Genomic DNA, 23,285 nt, shown 5'->3' on the forward strand with positions numbered 1-23,285 from the left:
GAAAAAGCCAGAATGGTTGTGACAACTGCTGAAAGGCAAACCACAGGGAAGCTTACGGTTAGCCAGAGGAATGAAGGACTGTGTGAGGTGGATACTAATGTTGAATTACGAGGGTATCTTTTTTCCAACTGAATCAATAGCAAAAATCAACAGACGACGCATTAATCATGTCTACATTATAGACTTTAAATGGTCACATATTCAGAGGGTAGCATGCAGTACTCTGGCACTGTTGCATGTTTGCAACTATTATATCTATGCATATATATATATATATATATATATATATATATATATATATATATATATATGCACTATTAACTACTTAATAGATAATAAAGGCTATTTTTGCAATTTCTGAAATAAAAGCAATTGTGTAGTGGATGCACCTAATTGAAAAGATCTGGAAAAAAAAACATTTTTGGGAATATATAATAATGTGCAAGCAGATTTACAGGTATTCAGACCAATAGACAAGGAAAGATAGACTTTTGGAAAGATTTTTCGGTTTCTTTTTGTCAAAATTAACATACGCACAATGATTTAAGGGTACACACATACACACACACCATGCACTCCACAGTGGTTGTTAACAGCTGCTTATAGATTTAATCATCTCGTTATCAAGTGATCTTATTACATTGTTATTACACTGTGTGTTACTCCAAGCCTCAAACGTCGAAGGAAAGCGAGAGGGGATCCGCTAAAGAGCAACGTTTGTTCCTTTGACTGTTGCCGGGAGCCATGGTTGCCAGTCCTCTAACTTTATGACCAAGCGGTGATATAAAAGAGCCTCTAACCTCTCCCAAGCTGGCATTACCATAAGTAAACCCCGCAAAGCACGTCATCACCGAGGGCAAATATCAGGGTGGCACAAGATTTCTGCTCCTTACACTGCAGAAAGGTATCCAGCTCGACAAGTCGTTAGTACAGCTCATATTGATGGAGCCTTAAAATTTTCCTCAACGAAATTGAGAACAAATTGGCAAACGGGGGTTGAGATTATTCCACCTATCTGGAAGAAAAAAAAAATCCTGACAAAGATCAAGCCGTAGGAGAATCAAGAAGGGTCATCTCACCCATGCTGAACAATTTTCAATTGTTTTTTTGGGGAAAAATCAAAATTACAGGACTCGAAATAAATCGAGGTTGAAATTTGTCATTGGGGAGCCGGCCAACACACTCAGCAGCTCAACTATAAAAAACATCAGACATTGTAAGGTTTTACATTTTTGGTATTTGTGTCTTTATTAGAAGAAAAGGTGCAGATTGACGGGGAGGAACAGCAAGACCCCGGGCTTGATCTCCACCAGAAGGCCTGCGGACAGGGGACATTCGTCTTTTCCGCTCCTCCAATCCTCCCATTCTTCTTCTTCTTTTCCTACGTTAAGTGTGGTAGGTGCGGCCACCGGCACCTGTGTTCAGCACTTCTTACTCGAGTCTCCTCTCTCACCTACTCCTCTCCTCGACAAGAAACCAAACCAAGCAGTCTCTCCACAGCTTCAAATGTTATTTTAGCAAAGAGAAAAAAAATAGGTGTGTTTTGGGGTCTTTTAAATGGTGGTCAGTAAGAGCGCTGAGGACTACTAATCTTTTTCTCTCCCTCCTTCTCTCTCTCTCTCTCTCTACCGCGCACACCGTTCTCCGTCCAAACCCCCCCTCTCCTCTCCCCCTCTCTCTTTCCCCTCCCTTCTCTCCTCCCAGGGTGGAATGTGTCTCTGTTGGCCAGAGTCAACTGTGGTCTATGTGCTGCTCTGGCCAGAGCAGCCTGACCAACCAGAGTCAACAGGGCCGGAGCGCTGCCTGGGGCCGCCTGCCGGCCCGCTAAGTGAATAATTGCACTGTAAGATGACCGCTGTTTCACAGCTACAACACCACACACACCACACACACACACACACACACACACACACACACACACATGCACACCTTGAAATAACAAGCTGCCTTGAAAGCTCCACAGTTGTACACAAATACACACATAACAGGAAGACCGATATGCAGGAATATACAGACGCACACACTCATACACAACCCCCCCCCAAAACAATTCATGTATCATACGCATAAAACCACACCCACGCACACACAAAGCATGAGAGCTCGCTGTACACAAACGCACATGCACAGACGGTCAGTCACAGTTAACATAAATAAAACAGTGTAAACTGTTTCTGTGCAGCGACGGCCCCCGTCATCACGGCCCTCGGCTCGATTATCAGGACCTCATCCTAGATTTTAAACGTTGTGCCGCACAATGAGAGCGCCAGTGGCATGCTGCCACGAGGAGCATTCTGACAAATTTCACCACCGATTTCATCGGTAATTTTCTTTCTTTTTTTTTTAAGCCACAAGACTTTACGAAGATTACACCCTGGCCCCATTTAGAAAACCTCCTGTCTGCAGTTGCACTGTTAACACTTGCAGAACAGATTGCTACTTTCTGCAGCGATACCGGGTTGCAGTGCACTCTATTGAACTCTCGAACCACCTACGCTTACCTTCTCTCTAGCACTCTCATGTGGGGGATGCTGGGAGACCCTGACAGCCTAATTTAGGTGTGATTAATGGTGCAATGCCCTGATGCCACCTAAATTACGCTAGACGAGAGCCTGTATTGGAGCCACCGGACAGTACAGTGGCGACTACGCGTGTGCATATTGTGTATTTGTATGCGAGTTTAATCCTCTCTAAAGGCGTGACTGTGCATGGGAACAGGCAGGCAGGTTTGCAGCATACCGAAACAAAGCATGGAAACCTGTGTGTGTGTGTGAGTGTGAGTCTGTGAAAGAACCGTACCGGTCTTGCGGAGCGGGAAGTCATCGCGGGGGTTATACACCCCCAGCACGGGGTGGTTGTAGGTGGACACTCCAGTCTGTGGAGGGGAGCTTTGGTCCAGGGAGCTGTGCTGGGTTTTCCTAAAAAAAAAATAAAAAAAGAGGACACGCATTTATGCTAAAACACATGCACACTCAGAAGAGGCGCCACTGAGCTCAAGGAAGACCGCCACAGAGGCAAAAAGCTTCAAATTCTCTCTATGCACATGTGACTGAAGAAGTAATCCTCCTGAGATAGGTCAAAAAAGTAAATAACTCGATGGCTGTCATGGATTTGTATGATTAAAGCCTAATGCTAATCCCCTGGCTTGATTGTCGACATGTGCTCCCATCCCCTGCTATGCCCACAGAGTAAGCGTTTGTTCATACAAGTTTGTTGGCTGGCTTTAACCCAGACCTGTGCTCTGGTGTGGCGGCTACACACTTTCTGTGGTTTGTGATATCAAAAGAGAGGGAGGCAGTGTGAGACGGACAGAGGAAAGGAGGGAGGAAAGGGTCAGAGATAAATATCTGCACTGCAAGCATACACACCTACGCAGGGCTCAGTGGCTCTGTAATGAACACTCAACCCCTCTCATCAAGTCCCAATATCCTGTCCTCACGTATGTATGCATTTGTGTGTGTGTGTGTGTGTGTGTGTGTGTGTGTGTGTTTGCTCTCACAACCCCTCTCTCTGTCCATCTGTCAGTCATGCATATATACAGTGCGGCTGGTATAACAGGTGAACAGGGGAACGACGTTGAAAGACACCGTTGAATAAATTATTCATCTAATGGCCAGAGCTGCTTTTTACTAATGTACAGGATATGATGTAAATATCCCTGGTGCTTTCTGGGTAATCCACCCAGACAGAAACATATAGCTTCGATGTTGGAGGAGAAACAAAATGGGTGAGCGAGCATGTATATGGCTCTGAGGCTGTCTAATGGGCAACTCCTATCAAAGATGGATGTACATCCTGGCATTAAGAGTAGCAACTGCTAGGTGAGTTAGCGGTGCCCCACAAGCACCAAGATGGCTCGGTGTGTGTCTGCAAATGGTCCCCTCCATTCCATCCATCTTCCTTTGTTTACTCACAACCATTGTTTTTTTTCAGTAATTTTTTTTTGGGGGAGGTTGTCCCCCCCCTTTTTTTTTCTCCCCGATTGTACTTGGCCAATTACCCTATTTTCCGAGCCGTCCCGGTCGCTGTTCCACCCCCTCTGCCGATCCGGGGAGGGCTGCAGACTACCACATGCTTCCTCCGATACATGTGGAGTCACCAGCCGTTTCTTTTCACCTGACAGTGAGGAGTTTCACCAGGGAGACGTAACACGTGGGAGGATCACGCCATTCCCCCCAGTTCCCCCTTGGTCAGGCGCCCCGACTGACCAAAGGAGGCGCTAGTGCAGCGGCCACGACACATACCCACATTCGGCCCCCCACCTGCATACACGGCCAATTGTGCCCAACCAAGCCGGAGGTAACACGGGGATTCGAATCGGCGATCCCCTGTGTTGGCAGTAACAGTTTTCTCACCGGTACCAGTAGGGCGCATCGTTCGGGAGGCCTCCTTGGTTGAGGCTCCGCTGAGCAAGAGCCTTCTTCTTGTTGAGGACAAACTCCTGGAGACGCATCTTTACCTCCGTGCTGGCCACAGCACCTGACAGGAGGAAGGTAAGGAGAGACGTGGAATATCATATTAGAGGAGACAGATTTACGAGTAAAAATGGGGAGGTGGGACGGCGGGGGCTTAAGAAAGTACTTTGAAAGTCTGGGGGATGAAGACCACTGTCTTTTTCTCTTTCCTTCTCACTCTTACTCTCTCTCACACACACACACACACACACACACACACACACACACGCGCGTGTGGACGCAGCCTTGATCTGTAGCCACTTTCCATGCAGTGTGTAAACGGCTCTCAAGGACTCCTGTTCGCTCGCTCTCAATGGACTGTTGATAGACATCCAGCAGGCGAGCAGTAATAACCTGGCTCGGTCCCCGCCAAGGCCACCGGCTAATATAGGCCTTATTTACCATGGTAAACACGCACCTTCTCCAAGTGAAATGGGGGGACGTAAACATGCAAAAACAAAATGAAATTTGTACACCACCATAATGAATGCTTATTTAAATAGTCTGCTTAATGTTGTTAGGGTTTTTTTTTCGTCTGCTTGCTATCCTTTTCCGATCTCTGGCAGAAGCTACCAAACAATGTGGCAGTTTTGGGGAGGAAGCGGAGCTTTTTTTCCGAGTCCCCCCGGGCCACAGGATCATGTGTAACCTGAAATCCACAAGCCGCTCTCACTACTTTAACCAGCCAACTGAGTTTTTTTTTTTTTTTTTCCCAGGATAGAGGCGGCCCTCTAAATTATGACTGGTTACCTGCCAAAGTGTTTGGTAGAGTCGACAAACTTACAACACGGCCAACGTTTGCCGGCGTCTGGCTGGTGGCCGGCGTTAATTTTCCACCCAGGGGCAATGATACTAACAATGATAACTGTATCTATATACAGCTACCACTTCAAAAAATACACAATGTGTACAAGCCGCTTCACCTTCAGCGTACAATGAGCGATACGAGTCAATTTGGGGAGAGTACATACACAAGAAACCAAGTCAAGGATAGTCAGGGTTTCCGCTCCCTTTAGGAAAGAATTTTCTGAAACCTTTCAAAGACATTTACCATGATGTTTGCTTGGATATGCAAGACAGCCGTCGCTCACAGGTCATATTACTCAGTATCAACCATCAGTGGAAGCCTCAATGGTCTCTAAATGGACTGTGTAACTTTTCACTAAAAATCCTGCCCGATCTCAGCAGCTCAAAATACTGCTAAAAAAAATGACATCTCAGCTAAAAATTATGCTGAAATACACCCTCTCATCGGGTAAAAATATGATTTTATAACCTAAGTTGACAATTTTCCATTACCTCAGTAATATCTCCGGGACATCTGATCAATTTTGACATATTCCATGTGTTTTCCATGACTGGGAAAACTAGTCTATAACTTCCAGGTTTCCCAGGACACGTGGGAGCCCTGATATTAATAGCAAGAAGCGGTGAAATTAAAAACAAAACCCTGATTGCTAAGTCAGGCTGCGTGGGACTCACTCTCTTGTCCTCTTTCCTTGTTCTTGAGCAGCTGCAGCTTCTGCTCCCTCTGCTGCTTCTCCAGCTCCTGCTCCAGACGATGGTTCTCCATCTTCCTCTGGTGCTCCAGAAGCTCCTGCTGGTGCTTCAGCGCCAGCAGCTCCTGTTGCTGCTGCAGAGGTGAAACAAAACCAAAGAGTCACTTTTTAGCTTGGATTGCCTTTTTTCCCCCAACACAAAAAACTCAGGGAGCGTTTAAAGGATGTTAAGTCCTGATTTGTTTGTGGGTTTTAAAACCAGTCCTAGAGGTCTCCAACAGAGCTTTTGACTGCTCGTGGTGTTACAGAGCGCGGTAGGAAAAGCAGATCCCCGTATCGCTTGCGTCACGTGTTCTTCCAGCACGCATATGAGGCCGCACATGCATACCACGAGCATGGGGTTGATATATTACACATTTCTGTGGACGTAAAACACAAAGGGGAAGAAGGCAACAACATGCGGACCGGAGGGAGACATGCAGTATCAACGAAAGCTAAGAAACAGAGAAAACATAAGATTGACATTTTATGCTTCTTTCGCCCAGAGTCGTGCAACTCAAGAGTTGGCGGCAGTAATGCACCATATTCACCAATATAAAGACCATGTTCACCGGAGTCCATATGAACAACCACTGCTTTGGTTTTGATGACTTCAGAAGGGGAAGTTCTCAGTTAACTCTGACTTCACAAGGTGTAACATGACTGCTACATTTCCGAAAAATGGCGGAGCCCACGGACGAATGTTTTGCAATGGATTGCAAGTATAGTCATCATGTAGTTTAATTCATATAAAGGCTTTTTTAGTAATTCAATATATGTGAAGGAAATGTTTATATTCTCAATGGTCTTGTTTTGGCGGTACGGTGGCGCAGAGGCTAGCATGGTCACCTCACAGTAAGAAGGTCCTGGGTTTAAACCCTGAGGTTGTCCAACCTTGGGGGTCATCCCAGGTTGTCCTCTGTGTGGAGTTTGCATGTTCTCCCCGTAGGTCAGGTGAATCAGCCATACTAAATTGCCCCTAGGTGTGAATGTGTTGACCCTTTGATGGACTGGCAGCCTGTCCAGGGTGTCTCCCCGCCTGCCGCCCAATGACTGCTGGGATAGGCTCCAGCATCCCTGCGACCCTTAGTAGGGTAAGCGGCTTGGATTAAGGATGGATGGACGGTCTTGTCTTTTTTTCTCTTCCGTAATTAAATCTTTGCATTGCCCGTTTGAAAGTACGACACTGACCCGCTAACAGGTAGCTAAATCATTAGCCAACATGGCTTCATGACTTAAAGTCTGTTCAGTTGCTTCGCAACAGTGTCCTCACGACTTTACCACTTGATTGCCATGCACATCATGTGCTCGACTTCCCATGTCTACACCACAAACGCATGAGTTTGTGGTTTGAAGGCGACAACAGAAGACCAGCAGTGCTGTGGGTCCCCAATGACCGGACTGAGAAATCACTGCTGCAACTAAAAAGACAACACGTGTGAAGCCTACACCTCTCCATTATGCCTCTGCATTTTACCTATCATCAGTCATGAGGATGTGCTGTTCCACATCACCATAGAGAAGCTCGCATGTTTTTGCAAACACTCAGAAGGACAGTGGAAATTAGAAAGCCAGGGACCTCGTGCAGATTTTCACCCTGTCAGCAGGAGGCACATCCTGGGCTTCCCACATGGATGTCTGAGATATATATATATATATATATATATATATATATATATATATATATATATATATATATACACACTACCGTTCAAAAGTTTGGGATCACCCAAACAATTTCGTGTTTTCCATGAAAAGTCACACTTATTCACCACCATATGTTGTGAAATGAATAGAAAATGGAGTCAAGACATTGACAAGGTTAGAAATAATGATTTGTATTTGAAATAAGATTTTTTTTACATCAAACTTTGCTTTCGTCAAAGAATCCTCCATTTGCAGCAATTACAGCATTGCAGACCTTTGGCATTCTAGCTGTTAATTTGTTGAGGTAATCTGGAGAAATTGCACCCCACGCTTCCAGAAGCAGCTCCCACAAGTTGGATTGGTTGGATGGGCACTTCTTTGAGCAGATTGAGTTTCTGGAGCATCACATTTGTGGGGTCAATTAAACGCTCAAAATGGCCAGAAAAAGAGAACTTTCATCTGAAACTCGACAGTCTATTCTTGTTCTTAGAAATGAAGGCTATTCCATGCGAGAAATTGCTAAGAAATTGAAGATTTCCTACACCGGTGTGTACTACTCCCTTCAGAGGACAGCACAAACAGGCTCTAACAGGTACTATTTAATGAAGATGCCAGTTGGGGACCTGTGAGGCGTCTGTTTCTCAAACTAGAGACTCTAATGTACTTATCTTGTGGCTCAGTTGTGCAACGCGGCCTCCCACTTCTTTTTCTACTCTGGTTAGAGCCTGTTTGTGCTGTCCTCTGAAGGGAGTAGTACACACCGGTGTAGGAAATCTTCAATTTCTTAGCAATTTCTCGCATGGAATAGCCTTCATTTCTAAGAACAAGAATAGACTGTCGAGTTTCAGATGAAAGTTCTCTTTTTCTGGCCATTTTGAGCGTTTAATTGACCCCACAAATGTGATGCTCCAGAAACTCAATCTGCTCAAAGAAGTGCCCATCCAACCAATCCAACTTGTGGGAGCTGCTTCTGGAAGCGTGGGGTGCAATTTCTCCAGATTACCTCAACAAATTAACAGCTAGAATGCCAAAGGTCTGCAATGCTGTAATTGCTGCAAATGGAGGATTCTTTGACGAAAGCAAAGTTTGATGTAAAAAAAATCTTATTTCAAATACAAATCATTATTTCTAACCTTGTCAATGTCTTGACTCTATTTTCTATTCATTTCACAACATATGGTGGTGAATAAGTGTGACTTTTCATGGAAAACACAAAATTGTTTGGGTGATCCCAAACTTTTGAACGGTAGTGTATATATATATATATATATATATATATATATATATATATATATATATATATATATAAAAGATGGATGACGAAGCTGGAGAACTGCTGTGGGACGAGGAGGAGCATGGTAACATCAGCATACAGATTCCACATTACCTCTTGAAAACTTATTGTCTGTTCAACTCCATCGAGTAGTTGTTTTTTTTGTTTTGTTTTTTGCTAGCCATTAACCACATATTTACATTTCTGCTCGGGGTCTCTTAAAGCCGCCATCTGGAGTAATCAAGTCTGACAGCTGTTTGAAGCAATATAATAAAACCTTTTGCAGTTCTATAAAACCTCTGGCCATGAGCTCCGAGCTTTTAAATAAACATTAACAATGCATTGGGGGATGAGGCTTAAGGGTGACATAGAGCCACACCTGCTCACTTCCTGGAAACCGTCATGGAGACATGCGTCAGCCTAATGCTTGCGACATAAAATCGTACTTACGAGGTTGTAATGGCACAGCATAAAACCTACTGGTGTGGTGGGAGAGTCTAGTAGTCAGGTCTCACAACCAAAGCAAAACAGGTTTAACTGCCATAGCAGCCAATACTACGCAATCATCAACTTCACTGTGTCCTGACAAAAAGTCCTGGAGTCAACCGCTGCCCATCAGCGCGCACACACAGACACAGACACACAGACACACACACTCACTTTTTAGGTGTAGGTAAATGCCAGTGTTTTTATTTTTCCATCTTTTCTAACTTAGTCTTGTGTAAAGCACATTCTGTTGCATTTTGATGCAAGAAATATGCTTTTCTAGGGCGTCTGGGTGGCGTGGGGGTCTATTCCATTGCCTACCAACACGGAGCTCGCTGATTCAAATCCCCGTGTGTTACCTCCGGCTTGGTCGGGCGTCCCTACAGACACAATTGGCCGTGTCCGCGGGTGGGAAGCCGGATGTGGGTACGTGCCCTGGTCGCTGCACTAGTGCCTCCTCTGGTCGGCTGTGGCGCCTGTCGGGGGTGGGGTGGGGTGGGGGGGACTGGGGGGAATGGTGTGATCCTCCTACGCGCTACGTTCCCCCGGTGAAACTCCTCACTGTCAGGTGATAAGAAGCGGCTGGCAACTCCACATGTATTGGAGGAGGCATGTGGTAGTCTGCAGCCCTCCCCAGATCGGCAGAGGGGGTGGAGCAGAGATTGGGACGGCTCGGAAAATAGGGTAATTGGCCAAGTACAATTGGGGAGAAAAAAGGAGGGGGGGGCCCCCCAAAAAATATGCTTTTCTAAATAAAGTCTGGTCGACTGAAACACAGAGCGCCTTTCTGCTCACTCATAATACCTCGTACACGGTTAGTCTTGACCTTCCTTTATGCCAACATACATTAGAAATGATGTATCTCAAATACGCCGTAATAACTGCTCACATCAATAAATAGGCAACGCTCTGCTCAGATACTCTTTATGTGCAATCAGCAAGCCCCATAATGACACCATTCTTCGATTTGCCAAGACTTAAGGAGTCAACAGTCTGTCCTCCGCTCTGGGCACGCTATCACCAAGAACCCAATGGCAATATTTGATCAATTTAATTGGACTTAATTTTGTCTCAATACTCTTTAACGACTTTTGAGGTTTTTTTTTTTTTTAATATAAAGCTTAAATAGCTACTCTGTTGTTGGGCCATGCACTTGTGTTTACCATTATGGGAAGTCAAATGTTTCAAATACGCCTGTGCATAAACTGGTTGCTAAAGGTGACAGGAAGGAGGGAGGATATGTGTAGGGGAAAAAATAAAAGCCTTAATGAGTATGTCGGCTTTTTGTCCTACCTCAGGCTGGACCCTTGTATCCTTTTGCCTTTTAATGCACGTGAAGGGGAGGAGGGATAGGGTGCGGGTGGGAATGCCCAGCGCTCCTGTACACTAATGGTATGTGTGTGTGTGTGTGTGTGTGTGTGTGTGTGTGTGTGTGTGTGTGTACACACAGGCTGTGAAAGGGGCTGATTGAGGCTGGGCCTCCCTGACCAGTCTGTGCGTCACTGGCTTCCACTTGAGTGGTCCTTCAGCCCCACCACAGGCCAAAGGGGCCTTAGCACAGCATGGCACATCATTACTGCCCTCAAAACACATGTGAGGGCAGTAAGCCCACTCGACGAAGGAAGGAAGGAAGGAAGGAAGAAATAATAAGGAACGAGACAAAGAAAGCAAAAGGGAAAAAAAGGAAAAGAGTCAGACAGCCAGAACAAACAATGACTATTTCACTTTTATACATTATGAGGCTGCAGTATTGTAATACTTGGGGTAAGGTGTCCCTGATGCTCTTCTGTTTAAGGTGTTTTTATGCTGTGCAGAAACCTTGGCCTATATGAAAAAACTGTATATTATCCTTTTTCTATTGTGTAAAAACCTTGGCATAGCTAATGCATAATCAACTTTGTCCTTTCTGGACACCTTTTAACTGCCATAACAGGAACTGTGCAGTAAAGCTGTATTTGCATGTAGCACAATTTATATTGCTCTCAGGACACTCTGGATAAAGGGTCCTTTAGGAAACGCCAACTCCATTTTGCTGCTGACTTGGCAGTAAAATGAGCAACAGGTTAGTTAAGTTATAATTCAATGCAACAGAAAATTAGAGAATAGCCAAATGTGGTGGGGACAATATTACAGTTCAACACTAAATCATCAATTAAAAAAAAAATCTTTATTTTGGGAGGTCCCTGGGGGAAAATATTATCAACTGGGGGTCTGTTCCCTACAGGTCACAGAAAGTGGAGTCAGTTCATCTGGACACAACGTTTATTGAGAGAGGAATGTTTCCTCACTCATCCAAGTGACCTCCTCAGTCTCAACTGACTGCGGGTATCCCCACCCTTATAAACAACACAGCGTTAAGTGCCGCGAGGATCGCCGTGACTTGTACATCAGGGAAACCAAACACACTGGCCAAGAGGATGGCACAATACAGGGGAGCTAACACGTCAGGCCAGGATGCCACGGTCTACACCCGTCTACAGACCAGTGGCCACTCTTTCAAGGATGAGGATGTGCACATCCTTGATGGGGAGGAACGCTGGCTTGAACGGGGAGTCAAAGAGGTTGTCTATGTGAAGAGGGAACAGCCATCCCTGAACCGAGGGGGGGCTAAGAGTACATCTGTCCCCATCTTACAATGCTGTGATTGCAACTATTCCCCAACCCTCTGTGACTAGTACACATGGCCACTGAAATGCTAGTTAATGCTCACATTAATTTGCATATGAAACTGATTGTTTTTGGTCGTTACGCCACTGTATTGTTTATAAGGGTGGGGATAGCTGCAGTCAGTTGAGACTGAAGAGGTCACTTGGATGAGTGATGAAACGTTCCTCTCAATACCCGGTGTCCACATGAGCTGATTCAACTTTCTGTGACTTCCTTATCTCTATTATTGAGCATGCATAAAAAAAGATATTACATACATGGTGTCTACTGGAGTCTGGGTCATTAAAACGTCTGAGCAGTCCGGCCCTAACAGGACAGCCCCAGTGCTCTCCTGGGCCCAGACGTTTTAAGATTTGAGCAGAGACTTAGACTGACTGATCCGGATTCCACTTTTTGTCTTTCCAGGTCACAATGAATGAAGACAGTCATCGAGACTTCATCTATGACACTAGACCAATGCTGCTTTCCTCTCGTTTGATATGTGACAAATATAAACCCAGGCTCACAGTATCCAGACATGTTCGCAATGAGAACTCAAAATGCCTTCCGCACCCACTCGGGAGTATATTTCCCATCTTCTGTTTGACCTAGTGTTGAAGTGCTCTCTACAATAAGCCTTTTTTTTTTAAAATTAGTACCAACATTTTTTTAACAATTTCATCGCTCTACATTTTAAAACACACTTCGGGGCGTCCGGGTAGCGTAGCGGTCTATTCCATTGCATACCAACACAGGGATCGCCAGTTCGAGTCCCCGTGTTACCTCTGGCTTGGTCGCGTGCCCCTACAGACACAGTTGGCCGTGTCTGCAGGTGGGAAGCCAGATGTGGGTATGTGCTGGTCGCTGCACTAGCGCCTCCTCTGGTCGGTCGGGGGGCCTGTTCGGGGGGGGGGGGCTGGGGGGACTAGCGTGATCCTCCCACGCACTACGTTCCCCTGGTGAAACTCCTCACTGTCAGGTGAAAAGAAGCAGCTGGCGACGACTCCACATGTATCGGGGGAGGCATGGGGTAGTCTGCAGCCCGCCCCGGATCGGCAAGGGACCAGGACAGCTCGGAAAATAGGCTAATTGGTCGGACACAATAGGGGAGAAAAAGGCCCCCCCCCCCCAAAAAAAACCCCTACTTCTAGTTTGGCTATGCACCAAGTGTGGCCTTCCCAACATAATGTCATTCAATGGACGCTTTAGTCCAAAGCACCTTTCATAACCACAAGCATATGCATCTTTAGCGTGGGCAACGTCTGTGGAAATGCCACCTCGCTAGCCCTTTTACATATTTTGAAATACACATACACACACACAAGCACACACACACACACACACACACACACACACACAGCGACTCGCACACCTTAAAATCACCGCTTACGGTCGGAGGATTTGCTAAGTGTTATTTGTCCTTTAGGTCAGAGCTCTGTTCTGCAAATGTGCCTTAATGCAACTGCCTCGCTGTTGATGAAATTCACTTAAAATGATTTAAACCCCAAAGAACTGCTTAGTCATGCTCTAAATGGGTTTAGTTCAGTCATGGTTTGAATAGGTTTGGCCCCTAACCCCGGTGGTTTGATTATAACAACACATATATAGACGGCGTTTATTCGCTCTTTCTTCTGCGTTACTCCCGAGTATACTTTCTGTTCGGACACGGTCAAATGACCGTAACGCCAATACATGCCAAGCGCCCTTTGAAAAGAAAAAAAACCTCACTGAGTTCAACAGTGTTGAAACTGAAGTTAGACAATAATGATAGTAAGTGGTCATGCAGTCGCTTAGTGGTTAGCGCTGATGTCTCCCCCCGAGAGGGTCCTGCGTTTGAGAGTGGCTCCTCCATGTGGAGTTTGTATGTTCTCGAAGTGTACTCTGGTTTCCGTCAAAAGTCCAAAGACATTCACATCAGGTGAATTGGAGACTCTATATTGCTCTATATCGAGTAGTTAAGTACTTGTATGTGTGAGCCCTGTGACGGACTGGCAACTTGCCCAGAGTGTCTTCCTGTCTGCCCAGTTGCTTGCTGGGATAGACTACAGCACCACCATGACACTACTGGATTAAGCAGCTTAAAAAAAAGTGACTCACTAAATGAAAGATAATAATTTTAAAAAAAACTACCTTAATATGCTCCTGCAGCTGGGCCTCATGTTGGCGGGACAGCTGCTCGTGCTGGCGCTGGAACTCGGCGATGAGGATCTGCCGCTGGATCTGCTGCTTCTGTTTCAGCGCCAGCAGCTCCTGCTGCAGCTGCTGCTCGCGGGCCGAAGGCGACACCGCCGCTCCACCAGCTTGCCCCGACCCACCCAAAGACCCCTGACCGGAGGACTGCTGGCCGGGCGGAGAGAGTGAGGACAGCTGCTGGTCCACACGCAGGTCCATGGGGATGGCAGCTGGAGGAAGACGAAGGGGCAGCGCCGAGTTGATGTCCACTGCAGGGAGAGAGGAGGCGAGAGAGGAAGAATAAAGGAGAGAGTCGGAGACAGAAAGACAGCGAGACAGAGAGAGAAAGAGCATTTCAATTTTGACTCTTTGCTGCACATTATGTCCTATGACCAGCCCTACCTGGATAAACTAGGAGGCACAAAGATAATCCCAACAGCAAGAAGGGCAGGAGAGCGGGGACAACAAGGCAAGTCGAAACAGAACAGTCAGTAATATGTTCATATTCATTACAGTGCTCCTGCATGGCACCCTGTTGGCTGAGTGGTTTTCTTGTAAACCTGCGAGGAGAGGTTGTCCTGCAGCTAAATGGGATTAGATCACATCTTGCAGAAGGTATGATGTCATGCTTCTTCTCCCTGACCAGGGACGCCTACAGAGCACAGCACTGAAAAAAGGATCATCACTGGCACCACACTGTCCCTGTTGTTGGAACCAATATTAAATAAGACATCAAACAAAACCTAGGGTTTCCTTTCAAATAAGCTCTTCAAATGTTCACCATTGCATCATATTTATGTAGAAAATAACTGGAAAAATGTTTGGGTTTCATTCAAAAAAGCCACAAATATATATATATATATATATATATATATATATATTTGTTTTACAAATTATGTGTTCATTCAGAACAGAACTGGAAAAAGTTTGTTTTAGAAGCAGAACTAGTATAGTATAAAAAATAAAATAAAATCAGTACTGATATTTAGGGGGTGACAGCCTGATTAAACCTGACCCCCCCCCCCCCATAACAAAATACAAATACAAGAACTACATGTTACATGTCAGGACTCCACCACTCGATCTCCTGCTTTCTTATTCCCAGCGGGACGACGCCAGACGTCCTTACCGATTTGTATTCCACCAATTCTTTCATGTCAATAGTCCAACTCTGTGTTTGTCGAGCAAAAATAATCAATCAGCCTTGTGGTTCTGCCGAAGGGTCCTTGAGTGGAACATCCAATCCACTATCAGCTCTCCAGCTAACCATGCTAGCCAAGCTAGCGTCAAGAAGTATTCCCCTGTGGGGATCAATAAAGTGCCACATTAAAGTATTATTAGGAATCCGTATTGGCAGTTAAACTACGGTACCAGTAAATTCTGCTTTACATTACTTGTCTATACCAATTATCCATTCTCTAACTTTGAAGGGATGCACAAACACACATGCACAAACACAGTATGAACCCCTTATCAACAACCCGGCAGGCCTCCTCGCTGCACTGTCCGCCTGACTCAGATCCTGCAACTCAAACACGGGAGCCTAGCAGCGTCTGACAAAGATTGCATTGACCCCGCCGTGGTGCAAACCTCGGTCCGGGCCAGCCACCCACAAATCACTGCACAGGAAGCCTCCCAATCAAGCGGCTTCCTCTCTATTAAATCTGAATAAATAGGGAGCCGATTGGCTGATTGTTTACCTACATGTTTGCCGAGAGCGCGGCGCGAGCCAGAGATACTTGCTTGGAACTTTGCGTTAATAAAGAGGCAAACACGCAGCCATCGTTGGCATGCTTTTTAATAAGCTGCAGCCACACGGTGTATATATACACACGCACACACACACAACCACACACACTTCACACAACCAATTACATGAGACAACACAGAGCAAGTGTTATCCGCAGTCAAGTTTACACTTGAACTAGGTGAGTTAGCAAATTATATCGGGTTATGAGAGCGCTGCCATGTATAACATGTGCCGTATGAGGCGATTTAAAGAATGTGTGCATGCGTGCAACACGCTTAAAGGATCAATATGCACTCGGGACGTCACCAGCGCCAGCTAATAAATGTATTGATTCATCACCCTGTGAACATAACTTACATCATTGTGGATGAGATTTGGGTTCAGTCACGTGATAATTTTGTTACAATGTCTGCTACATTAATGTGGAAAATTGGCTGAAATTAGCTGCAGTACCAGAATATGCCTGTATAAGGGTACTGAAGTGCGGTATCTCCCATATAATTACATCCTTAAAGAAATAAAACCTTTTTAAGAAGTGATCCCCCCCCCCCTTAATGAAGGCTATAACAATGTAAATTACCTAATTAAAAAAAGCTAAAATCATTTTTACAGGCAAGCGACCGGTGTTGCAGTTCGGTTGCTGAAATTAAAGGACATAAAGATGCAAATCTGTCTTGGTACCACTGAACTGAACGCAGATATCACCATGTCCTTCCAATTTTATACCAAGGACCAAAAATTCTGCTTCCAACATCCACTACCTACCATCACACACACACACACACACACACACACACACACACACACACACACACACACACACACACACACAGAGTGTAGGGGAAAAATCTTAATTTAAAGTACATTTCAATCTCCAAAAATATGGCAGTTTGAGGACCGGAGCCGAAGGTAGAAAGCGTTGATAAATGATCACTTAAATCAACTGAAGACTGTTCATAAACCACCTGGAGTGAAGGGCACCTTCTGAAAACTGCTCTCAACTCAGCAGAAAAAAAAAAGAAAGAAAAATAGCATCACTTGCCAACGATGCTCAAAGGTCCCCCCCTCAAACAAAGTGTGACAGGAATTGATGTTCAAAAATGTTTAAAAACCCCCAAAAAACAAGCAACCAAAGAAAATAAAGATCCATCAATTATCCAAGCCGCTTATCCCAGTTGGGGTTGCGGGGATGCTGGAGCCTATCCCCGGGGGAGACACCCCTAAAAAGATAAAGGAATAAATAAATGTAAAAAAAATTATTTAAAATAAAATATAAATATAATAATAAAAAGATAAAGACAAATAAAAAAAATAAAAAGCCACTTCCCCCTTTGGGTTCGCACACAGCAGATGAACACCCCCCCCCTGGTCCCTGGGCCACCAGCATCCATGCCACGGGGGAGCAGAACAACAACACCCAGCGGTTCCTCGAGGACTTCTCTCATCGTGTGGGGGACGACAACAACACATTAGTCAGAAGTCATCATCTGGTCTGGGCATATGGCTCTTCTTGCCAGCTACAAGTTAATCGTGTTTCTTCCCCCATCCAATTCAATGGACATCACACACACACGGCTGGTCCAAGGAACGGGTTTTACTTTTCTTCATTAGGTCATTCCTTCCCTCCATTGTGCTTTTCTCATTTCCTCCTTTGATCCGGTATATCCCCCCTTGAGAATTCCAAGCTTGGCTGTTTTTAAACAAAGTAGCAACTATGCCATTACTTCTTTAGAGCACTTCAGATACATTACGCAGATGCTGGTTTTGGAAGTTCGTTGCCCCTGTGCCCATTTAAAAAAAAAAGAAAGATCTGTTTGGAAATATTACAACATCCATTATTTGTTGGTTGTCATAAACGGGAGGAGGAGGGGGCTTGTTAACTGAGACTGCAGCATGGCTGCATACGGCCTGCATTTGCAGAACCAGTCAGTACGAGGAGCACATCGAAACTCGAAAAAGGAGTTTGGCACAACCTAAAGTAGCAGCAGCCTAAATCAAAGGAACGTAGTGTAAAAAGACGCACTTGATATTATGTTGACAGAAAACTTGTTTGAAAACTGACTTTTACCATGGCATAGTGCAGGGATGCACCGGTACCGGTGCCGATGCCGATACCGATACCGATTATCGGATATCAGGCTGATACCAGTATTGGCATTAGAGAATTTAACCAAGATAAAAATCCGACACCAAAAGCCATAACACATCATAAATAAAAGTAAAATGGTTTGATTTACTGCCTTTCTGGCACATGGAAGCCTGTATGTATTCGATGGTGGAAAAAAAACTGATACAATCTCGATTATTTTGCCCACTGACCCCAATAATGGTCTCAGTCTGCAACCGTTCAACAAACATAATGGATCGGATCAGTACTCGGTATCGGCCAATACTAACGAATCATACTCAGAATCAGCATCGGCACTGAAGAAGTGTTATCGGTGGATCCTTAAAGGCTACATTAACAATTTTTAATTCAAAAAAAGGCGGCCATTGCACTCAATTACAGTACGAGTAGGGTTACATCTGGACGCTGGCCAGATATTATGAAGAGGATGGTCCACTTAACAGAAGTATTCTGACTCTTTATTTTGACAGTGGGCTCCATCATGTTTAAACCCTACGCCAGTAAGGGCTGAGATGGGGTTTAACCAGTCTCCGAGCACATTTTGGCCCCTATTACAGAGCTATGCGTGGAGTGTACAAGCAACTTAAAAATTCAGTGTGACAACTGATGTTTGGGTTGCAGAAAGCTAGAAACAACAAGACGTTTTACGACGTCTCCGGTCCCTAGTTCCTCCCTGATGTAAATGTTCTTAGGTAAGTGAGCCAGAAGACATTAAACAAACGGAGAGGTACCGATTACTGAAGACTAGACTTTTCAGCGCGATGCAGTTCTCTCGTACAAGCTAGTACTAGTAGTACAAGTAACACATCCCACGTACAATCCCAAGGAGAAGTGTTCTTGCAACATCGGTATAACATGACAAGGGTGAGTTCCTGACACAACACCAACAACCTCGCCTGTGGATCGATGGAGATTTTCTTGCTCTCTCACACATACACACACACACACACACACACACACACACACACACACACACACACAAACTTACTTCATACTGCATCTCTGTCACCGTCAGTGCTAACTGCTAACGGTACAGTATAAGAGCGAGAGGGAGGGAGAGAAAGATGCAAAGACAGGGAGCGAGACAGAGGGAGAGATGGAAAGACAGACATTGGGAGCGAGAGAGAGAGACGAAGTAGAGAGTTAGCGACGGTGAGAAAGACGGATGGGTGCCGGTCCTGTCGTTGTACCTTACCCATCAGCGGTCTCCTCCTCCTCTTTCTCTTCCTCCTCCCTTCTCTCTGCAGCCTCCTTGCTCGCCCCCCCTCTCCCCCTCTCAGCGATATGCTCCTCTCCACCTTTCCACCTTATCGGTGCGGCTACGCTGCTCTCCTCCGTTCCCTCGTCTGGCCGCCTTGGTCCGTCTGCCGTGACACTGTGCTCTCTCTCTCTCTCTCTCTCTGCCCCCTCTTCACTTTTCCCCTCTCTGTCTCTCTCGCTCCTTCCTCTCCAAACACTTTTTGCTGGGTGCAGCTCCAACTCACCCTCCCACTGTTAAAACCTTGTGGGTGTCCCACCTCTCTCTCTCTCTCTCTCTCTTATTCTCTCGTTCGCCCAGTAGTGACATCACAGGGCAGTCTCAGGCACGCAGCCTGTTTATTCTGCAGCCCTCTGCTTTTTCCGGGAACCAACGTCATACACACAGAGCACACACACACACACACACACACACACACAGACACACACTCTCTCGCTTCTCTCTTCCTCTCTGTCGTTCCCTCCCCCTACCTACCGCTCCCTGCCTCTCTCTCTGACCGTCTCTACCTGCGTACCGCGGTAGCAAGGCAGAGGATAGCCTCCCACTCTAGATGTGGCTTTTCAAAGGTCTTTCACCCACTCGCTCACAGTCTACCTCTACGGCTGCCTACACAGATGCACCACCCCATCTATCTGTCCCGCGCCAGTAGTTAAAAAAAAAAACTCCAAGCTTAAAGGCCTGGAACATTTCCCAAACAAATAAAAAGCACCAAATAGTTGCAGGTAAAGCGGAGGGAGGACTTTCCCCACACGGAGGCTCCCAAGAGTCTTCATAGGGGTAGCTTCATAAAAAATAAAAGGCAAAAAAAAAAAAAAAAACCTGACGGATCAGCATTCGGTGGCTGTTTATCACTATTGTGCGTTATTCATTTAATATGAGATAGAGTTTAAATGTACTCTGCAAAAGTACTCTGTGATAAGCAACAAGTTATGGTCAAATGTGCATGCAATTCATGTTTTTTTTGTGTGTATGTTTGAATTTAGGACATGAATCAGGGCCGTGGCATGCACAATGAAGTTCATTTTATTTACGGTCTACTGACCAGTGGAACATGGGTATATGAGCTCTAATCCTAACCGGTGCAAACTCTTCCCGGCTTTTTTTGTCCCTTACCTAAAATTACATCTTTTCAGAACCAGATATTTCGAAATTGGAATATTTCTCCCCATCAAACTGCAGGAAAAAAAAGCACACAAACCAAACACCGAGCACACACAAACTCTGTGACCTAAAACAGTAACTGTGCCCAGACCGATGCTCAGGCATTTTCACGGATGGGGCTGAGAAGGCACTTGAGGCCAGTGAGCGGGCTTACAATGCCATTCATGTGGCAGAGATAAACACTGATATCTGCCCATCTCTGTATGCAAGCACTGACGTCAAACTCCTACCTCAGTTTACTGATGTGCACTAGATAGAAGACAATATGGGGGCACTTGCAGTAAACCAAAACAAAGACAAATGTACCATCCCAGCACAGACCAGAAGATCTTCCAAGAGCCAAGTCCAGAAGTAGTCCTTATATAACTGACAGACCTACATATATCAACCAAGTTTTAAAGACAGGGAGGGGTCCTGTGTTTGCACAGACACAGTGTCTGGGATTTACACTGCAATTTGTCGAAGGTAAGGCAATTTAAAGAAGATGACGATGAAGAAGAAAGTCACTTTATTTTGTCATTATACAGGTTACAATGAAATGTGTTTTCTGCATTTAACCCATCCTGTTGTATAGGAGCAGTGGGCAGCTGCAGCACCCGGGGACCAACTCTAGTTCTTCTTTCTGATTATAATGTTAATTAAAAAACCCAAAACCTTTATTTTTTATAACAGCATATACCATTTTAAGATGTATTCACTCACAAACATTTTTGGAGGTGAGTGAGTGAGAGAGTTTAAAGCTAGATTTATGAGGTGATTTACATTTAAAAAGAAGAAAAACAGAACGGTGAGGCAACACAAATGAGATCTTACATCCCCGTTCATACTCTCTCGTCTCCTTTAAGTCTGTGAACCAGTATGCTTAAACACTGAAGGGTGTCTGTACCTTGTGTCCTGACAGAGATACCTTTGTGATTGATTTACAAGGCGACGCGTGGGAGTCTCTACAGCACGTAACGTGGGCGGTTGCTGTTAGCGCTTCATCTCACCTTGCTCCTTTTCTGTTCTTTCCATTCTGGGCTCTATCCTCAGGACCCACACTGCCTCCGTCCCCCCTGTTTGGTGTCCTATCCTCGGGCCCTACGCAGCCTCTTTCCTTGCTCGGTTGCTCCCTCCCACCTTTCCTCTTCGCTCTCTTTCTCCCTGCAACAAATAACAATCTGTACACAGCACCCTCCAGGGCACTCCACAACTCTTCTGCCTCCAATTGCAGAGCTATTTATACCAGACAATGCAGAGGGGCAAGCATCTCTGATTTAAGAGTCTGTTCACCGAGTCGGTGAAGAGCCGGTCTAAATGCCTATGCCGTCACTCGTTAGACTTAATAGATGTCATACCGAGCCAGGCTGAGCGGTTCTGGGCTGTCTCTGCAAAATGGAGCGGAGATAATTTTTTTCTAACTATGCCGAGAGATGGCGAGGGGGAAAACAGCTTCAGTAGGTTGTATGGTGAATTTAGCAGCAGAGGGAGATAAGAGGCAACAAGTAGCGCATCTGTTGATGATGGAAAAATCATTGTGGTCTGCTTACCGAGTCCTCTCCTGGGGTGGGCTGGGTGCACATTGGCCTACGTTTTTTGGGCCTATTAAGCCTAACAAGTCTGATTAAAAAAAAAATCAAGCCAAGAGCTGAGTCCAAGAGTTGAGTCCTTGTTGCACCCCCCCCCACCTGATTCAATGAAGACCTAATGCCTTCACCTTGTTTGGAAATTACAGCGAAGACGGACAGCAGACTAGCTATGAGGCCTCCTAAAAACTGGACATGAGGCCGGTTTGAGAAGGCAGAGTGAGAGGAGAGAGAGAGAGAGAGAGAGAGAGAGAGAGAGAGAGAGAGAGAGAGAGAGAGAGAGAGAGAGAGAGAGAGAGAGAGAGAGAGAGAGAGAGAGAGCGAGAGAGAGAGAGAGAGAGAGAGAGAGAGAGAGAGAGAGAGGGTGTGACAGAAGGACGTGTCAAGGTGCAGCAAGGCTTGCTCTTCCAAAGCATGCTCCGGCTTGTCCTGCTGTCGGTGACGTCAGACATCAACCTGCAGCAGCACCGCTGAGAAGGGAGAAGACGGGCAAGGGCAGGGAAGACTTGGAGACGTGAGGTGAAGACCGGGGCGACGTGTGGAGGCTGAGGTGCCATACGTGCCGAAGTCCACCTCGGCTGTGCATCCTCGGACTTATCAAACGTCTAGCACAGACATGGGCAACCAGGTGCCAAATAGTGCCAAGAGTATGCAGGCTTTCCTTTCCTCCCTTCCAACCAGTCACCACACCAGCTGATTTCACTGTTTAGTCTGTCATCTCAGATTTAATGTGCACTTATCAATGAAATCACCTGGTTCAGTGACTGGTTACAAGGAAAGCCTGCAGACTCTTTGCACTCGGTTTCCTAGGTCAGATCTAACATGTCCCCTCATCGCCGGAGCCAGATGAGGGTATGTGTCCCGGTCGCTGCACTAGCGTCTCCTCTGGTCGGTCAGGGCACCTGTTCGGGGGGAAGGGGGAACTGGGGGGGAATAGCGTGATCCTCCCATGCACTACGTCCCCCTGGCAAAACTCCTCACTGTCAGGTGAAAAGAAGTGGCTGGCGACTCCACATGTATCGAAGGAGGCATGTGATAGTCTGCAGCCCCCCCCCCCCCCCCCCCCGGATTGGCAGAGGGGGTTTAGCAGTGACCGGGGGAGCTCAGAAGAGTGGGATAATTGGCTGGATACAGTCAGCTCTGTACATAACTGTAGTCAACTGACTTCCGATTGCTACTGCAGCAGTCATACCAGTTTCCTGTTTGT

At 45.8% G+C, this 23,285-nt stretch overlaps 1 protein-coding gene across 2 annotated transcripts in view; it reads right to left on the minus strand.

Moving 5' to 3' along the window:
* LOC130131342 (histone deacetylase 4-like) overlaps positions 1-23,285 on the minus strand; it is an 84,774-nt gene that overhangs the window by 32,784 nt on the left and 28,705 nt on the right. For both annotated transcript variants that reach the window (XM_056301003.1, XM_056301002.1), the window contains 4 exons: positions 14,175-14,485; positions 5,937-6,087; positions 4,356-4,479; positions 2,800-2,918 (listed from right to left, as the gene is read on the minus strand). In XM_056301003.1, the coding sequence (XP_056156978.1) occupies positions 2,800-2,918; positions 4,356-4,479; positions 5,937-6,087; positions 14,175-14,485 (705 nt within the window). The remainder of the gene's footprint in view (positions 1-2,799; positions 2,919-4,355; positions 4,480-5,936; positions 6,088-14,174; positions 14,486-23,285) is intronic.

The sequence above is a fragment of the Lampris incognitus genome, chromosome 21, assembly GCF_029633865.1.
Source record: "Lampris incognitus isolate fLamInc1 chromosome 21, fLamInc1.hap2, whole genome shotgun sequence".
Lineage (NCBI taxonomy): Eukaryota > Metazoa > Chordata > Actinopteri > Lampriformes > Lampridae > Lampris > Lampris incognitus.